The sequence below is a fragment of the Etheostoma spectabile genome, unplaced genomic scaffold (assembly GCF_008692095.1).
Source record: "Etheostoma spectabile isolate EspeVRDwgs_2016 unplaced genomic scaffold, UIUC_Espe_1.0 scaffold00569746, whole genome shotgun sequence".
Taxonomy (NCBI): Eukaryota; Metazoa; Chordata; class Actinopteri; order Perciformes; family Percidae; genus Etheostoma; species Etheostoma spectabile.
This window is the reverse complement of record NW_022605296.1, coordinates 4,911-10,473: the sequence shown is the minus strand read 5'-3', so window position 1 is coordinate 10,473 and position 5,563 is coordinate 4,911. Positions and strand designations below refer to the sequence as shown.

General features: G+C 42.6%; 1 protein-coding gene across 1 annotated transcript; it reads left to right on the top strand.

Annotated features, from left to right (window-relative positions):
* The first annotated feature begins 1,815 nt into the window (after positions 1 to 1,815).
* Positions 1,816 to 5,194, top strand: rpl34 (ribosomal protein L34). The gene is made up of 5 exons (XM_032510425.1): positions 1,816 to 1,851; positions 2,296 to 2,367; positions 2,469 to 2,564; positions 4,842 to 4,970; positions 5,071 to 5,194. The coding sequence occupies exons 2-5, from the start codon at positions 2,303 to 2,305 to the stop codon at positions 5,153 to 5,155; spliced, it is 375 nt and encodes a 124-aa protein (XP_032366316.1). The 5' UTR covers positions 1,816 to 1,851; positions 2,296 to 2,302; the 3' UTR covers positions 5,156 to 5,194.
* The last annotated feature ends 369 nt before the right edge of the window (positions 5,195 to 5,563 follow it).

Below are 5,563 nucleotides of genomic sequence, written 5' to 3'. Positions count from 1 at the left end.
TCAGGGGACAGGCAGCTAGCAGATAATGAGGAGATGTGTTTTACAGTGTGTCCTGGGGACAGGCAGCTAGCAGATAGTGAGATGTTTTTTACAGTGTGTTCAGGGGACAGGCAGCTAGCAGATAATGAGGAGATGTTTTTACAGTGTGTCCTGGGGACAGGCAGCTAGCAGATAGTGAGGAGATGTTTTTTACAGTGTGTCCTGGGGACAGGCAGCTAGCAGATAGTGAGGAGATGTTTTTTACAGTGTGTCCTGGGGACAGGCAGCTAGCAGATAGTGAGGAGATGTTTTTACAGTGTGTCCTGGGGACAGGCAGCTAGCAGATAGTGAGGAGATGTTTTTTACAGTGTGTTCAGGGGACAGGCAGCTAGCAGATAGTGAGGAGATGTTTTTACAGTGTGTTCAGGGGACAGGCAGCTAGCAGATAGTGAGATGTTTTTTACAGTGTGTTCTGGGGACAGGCAGCTAGCAGATAGTGAGGAGATGTTTTTTACAGTGTGTCCTGGGGACAGGCAACTAGCAGATAGTGAGGAGATGTTTTTTACAGTGTGTCCTGGGGACAGGCAGCTAGCAGATAGTGAGGAGATGTTTTTTACAGTGTGTTCAGGGGACAGGCAGCTAGCAGATAGTGAGGAGATGTTTTTACAGTGTGTCCTGGGGACAGGCAGCTAGCAGATAGTGAGGAGATGTTTTTTACAGTGTGTTCAGGGGACAGGCAGCTAGCAGATAGTGAGGAGATGTTTTTACAGTGTGTCCTGGGGACAGGCAGCTAGGTGGTGAGAGATAGTGAGGAGATGTTTGCTGTTTGTGATAAAAAAAATGTTGCAGCCTAAAAAACGTGTGACATCGCTTAGAGCAGCTTTAAGGGGAGACACTAGACGCAAAAACATCATTTTAAATGTTTAAGTTTTGGGCTATTTTTGTATAAAATGTCTTTTTTCTGGACCAGTGGGGAAAAAAACATCCAAAATACACATAAAGGAGTTTATTTTACTTATCTTTGTCTGTTTGTGCCTGTAGACATTTCCTAAATTCACCAAAAGGAAGCATTAAATAATGCCTGATCTGTATATTTAACTATAAACATCAGAAAAGTTTTAACAGGAAAAATAGTTTTAATGTTTGTAACCAGCTGTGGAAGTTTTACGATATCTGTTAGTTCAAATATTTCCATAATCACCTGTGGTGTCTCCCATAAAAACTAAAATAGAAAATGTTTCGAGGATCATATTAAACACTTACTTACATACACTTACATAGAATGAGCTTGTGCATTTTCACAATGTAAGTGTGTGGATATTTAAATATATTTGGAGATTTGCGTCCCACCTTTTGAAGGCCAGACTTCCCAATACCACCCGGGTATTTTCACACCACTGCTGCATCTATTGGACAATCCATGCATTGAATTTAAATAGCAAATAAAAGAAAGCATAGACTGTATAATGCTGATGGACATATAGGGACCATAGACTGTTAATGTTAAAAGACCAAAAGCCATATTAGGCCAGACCAGTAGCAAAGACAACGCAGGCTGCTCAGTTTTCTCCCCATTATGACGTCATGCAATGCATTGTGGGGGGGGGGGGGATATCCAACACATCAATACAATGGATAACAGTTCAAATATTTACTACCAACAAGCAAATTGCACAAAAATTTAACCTCAAACATGGGCTTAACAAGGTTGTAATTACACATTCTACCATTGGAGCCAGTCTTTATTGAGCCTGCGTGTGTAGTACAGAGGAACCACCAGCAGGGGGCAGCAGTCCTGATTCAGCCATCTCGGGGCAGCTTAACCGCAACCCATTGGCTTGCTCCTTCCTCTTCCGGTTACGGCGACAGCAGGTATGGCGCCCCCCGGCTTACCTCCGAAACGTTACGATTATCTAATCCGCCGTAATCCTCCGTTTTAGAGGAAAACGTGAAGGTTTTTGAGTAGAGATGAAACAAAGAACGAGGGTGTTGCTAAGGATGTGGCAATTACAACAGATAGTTGTTTGTGGGAGACATTTAAAGATGCCGTCCCCGGGTCTCCAAGGCCGCCATAGCAACACTGGAATGAAAATGGAGTCGCACTAGCTAACAGCAGTGCTTAACTTTCATACCGAAATGACTTATAGAAACTTCTAGACACCATTGTCAAGTGAAGTAGTCGGTTTAACTCATTTCGGCCTGTTTTCTGTGTGCTAACATCAAAGGAAGCCGCTAACACTAGCGCTTACCACGGCTAGCAGCGTTAGCATGGTAGCATGTTCTAGAAATTCACCCGAATATCTGTTTTTATTTCAGCTTCAACATGGTGCAACGCCTGACTTACCGTCGTAGGTTGTCCTACAACACCGCCTCCAACAAGACCAGACTGTAAGTGAACTTTCTAACGTTGCTTGGGGAAGCTGACCAACAGCGTTGTATCTCCAGTTCTGCTAACTGCGCTTTCTCCCTGGTCCCGTTCTGGTCTGCAGGTCCCGGACGCCCGGTAACCGCATTGTGTACCTGTACACCAAGAAGGTCGGCAAAGCCCCCAAGTCTGCATGTGGCATCTGCCCAGGAAGGACTGCGTGGAGTAAGTAAAACCTTTTGTATTTGGGACTTTTAAGCTGTTACTGTGCTATAACACTACTGACTGAATAGGTGCATGCGTTTGAGGTCTGTGTGGCCCACATGGAACGGTCTAGTTAAATACTGGTTTTAAAGTATGGTTGAGGTTCTTCTAACATCTGTGCAACAACAAATAGCTATCTGTAGAACAAATAAGAAAATTAAAAAAAAAAAGTATATACCTTTATTAGACCCACAAGGGGAATTACAAGTCATGTCATTACCACCAGGCTGAATTACACACATGCATGTAGGTCCTAAATACATGCACTAATGGAGAGAGAGATGGGGGGGGGGGGCCTGAAGCAGTTGGGGGTTTGATGCTTTGGTCAAGAGCACCTCTCCAGCTACCAGTCCACCACCATACTTTGGTCTGTATGGGGACTTGATCCTGCGACCCTCAGGTTACCAACTCCCTACAGACTGTCTGACTCACTCAACGTGTCATGTAGTGTAAACAGGTGTTGTGCTTGGATGTGGTTAGGCTCTGAGCGTGTGGGGTGATGAGCCGACTGCAGCCTGCAAATACACCAGCCTTTGCTGCAGCAGCGTCAACACAGCTCCTTGACTTGTTGCGTAGATGTTTAAATGTTGGCCTTCTCCTGTAGGCCAATAGCGCCAAAACGGATACATACTACTCAAATGCATATGTACTATGAGAAGAGCGAATCTTGGTTATGTGGTAAACAATCTTAAGGTATGAACTTATCATTCTGCATTACTGCCCACAGCTGCCACAGAGAGAAGCATTTTACCAGAAGTCATGTATTTTTCCTCACTTTGCGTCCTGAAAGTTAATTGAGGAGTGATGTAACTGCTTATAGCCATTCAGCAATATTCCCCTCAACTATAAGTTGAAAAGTGGCAAAGCTAATGTGTTGGTCTTTCTACAAACATTACAGGAGTTTGCCAGTGCTTTTCATCTGAAATGGATGATAGGTAATGGGAGTCACAACGCTATTCACATGCAACTATTGACCTGGACTGGTATAGCTGGAATCAGGTTGTTTTACGTACTGTGCGTGCACTTAGTGAGCTTAAATCTTTTGTTAAACAGCACCCGCGTGACACAATATCAGTGGCAAAGGAACCATTTAGAGGCTGGAGGGATCCAGATAGACATTTTAAGATCCAGTCAAAAGGGACTTGAAAATAAAAAGCAGTTGCTGCTCATTCAATGCAACTATTACACTGATAACGCCGCTTGATTGAAATTGGTGCCTTGAGTAGTTGGCTTTAAAAGAGGTCTCAAATCAAATTATGGAGAACTAACTACTTGTTAGCCTGATTGTGAACTGTTTTATAATGTAGTATTTTACCTGTAAGGAGTCGTATACTACACCTGTAAGGAGTCGTATACTACACCTGTAAGGAGTCGTATTCTACCTGTAAGGAGTCGTATACTACTACACCTGTAAGGAGTCGTATACTACTACACCTGTAAGGAGTATGTAGATACTACACCTGTAAGGAGTATGTAGTATACTACACCTGTAAGGAGTATGTAGTATACTACACCTGTAAGGAGTATGTAGTATACAACCTGTAAGGACAACACACCAAAGTAAAGGTTTTCTTGATTATAGTCGAGCAGTAATGCAGATCTAGAAATATAAACTGGGTTAAAAGTGGTACACTGTAAAAACAAAAGGGGACAATACATTTTAATGAACATTTTCACAAATGTAAATATGCCAGATCGTAGCCTTCGGCTAATTTCCATCTGCAGACCCCTGGCAGGTTGATGGCACACAAAAAATAATAAATGCATACAAATACACTATACACTACACACAGGCTATATACAGAGAAACAAGGACAAGAACGGTGATCACATCATGTCAGAACAGACAGTCACAAGAAGAATGGAGACAACGGACATATAGAGACAAAAAAAACATCGACACAAACCACAATTTTGCACATGCCCTGTCTAACCTGATATTGCACTGACCCATATAACACCACCCTATATTGCACTGATCCACATTTTTAATAATGCAGTAACTCTGTTTTTACGTCTGATATATGAAAATTCACTAAACACGATCCCAAGTTTGCGTGTCCCTCAGCCACACGTTTAAAGGACTCCTAAAGATAGGAGGACTTGTGCTTTCCCTCACTGACGGTGGACTACTAGTCCAGAAGCTCACTCCCTGATACGACATCTGAGCATGTTTCAGATGACTTGTCCTTGTTGGTTGTCATGTTAACTCCTCCAGGTCGGTATACATCAGTGGTCTCGTTGTGGTTCTCTTCCAGATCCGGGCTGTTAGACCTCAGGTTTTGATGAGGCTCTCCAAGACCAAGAAGCACGTCAGCAGGGCCTACGGGGGCTCCATGTGCGCCAAGTGTGTGCGTGACAGGTAAAGAGAAACCTTTCCCCTTTTCTTCTTAAGCAACTAGAATGAGTTTTGAATGGCTGATGCGTTGCGTCTAATAACTGTCTCTTGGTTTTATTCTCAGGATCAAGCGTGCGTTCCTGATCGAGGAGCAGAAGATCGTCGTCAAGGTGCTCAAGGCACAGGCACAGAGCCAGAAATCAAAGTAAAATGTATTTGTATGGCCACAATAAAAAATGACAAATCCATTTTCTGTTGTGATTTGCAACGTGTTGCTGCCTTTAACTGAAAGGAAGACATCCATGAGACAGTCTGAACTGTAAAAACCTTCTCCTGATAACTTGGGGTTTATTGTAGACAAGCTATGTTGAACAAATACCAAAAACTACCCTTTTAAAATGTTAGGATCTGAAAATTCAGCCCAATACAATATGGTTTAAAAAGATTGTTCTAGTTTCATATAACGTTAAAAGTGACACTCTCAACACTTTGCAGGAAAACAGCAAACACTTGTTCTTTTAAATTTTTCTTAAAATGACAGTTCCTTCCTGTGAAGTGCTTTAATTCCCTATTGCACCATCCTATTACCAATGGGTTATTACTCTGTGATTTTGGGA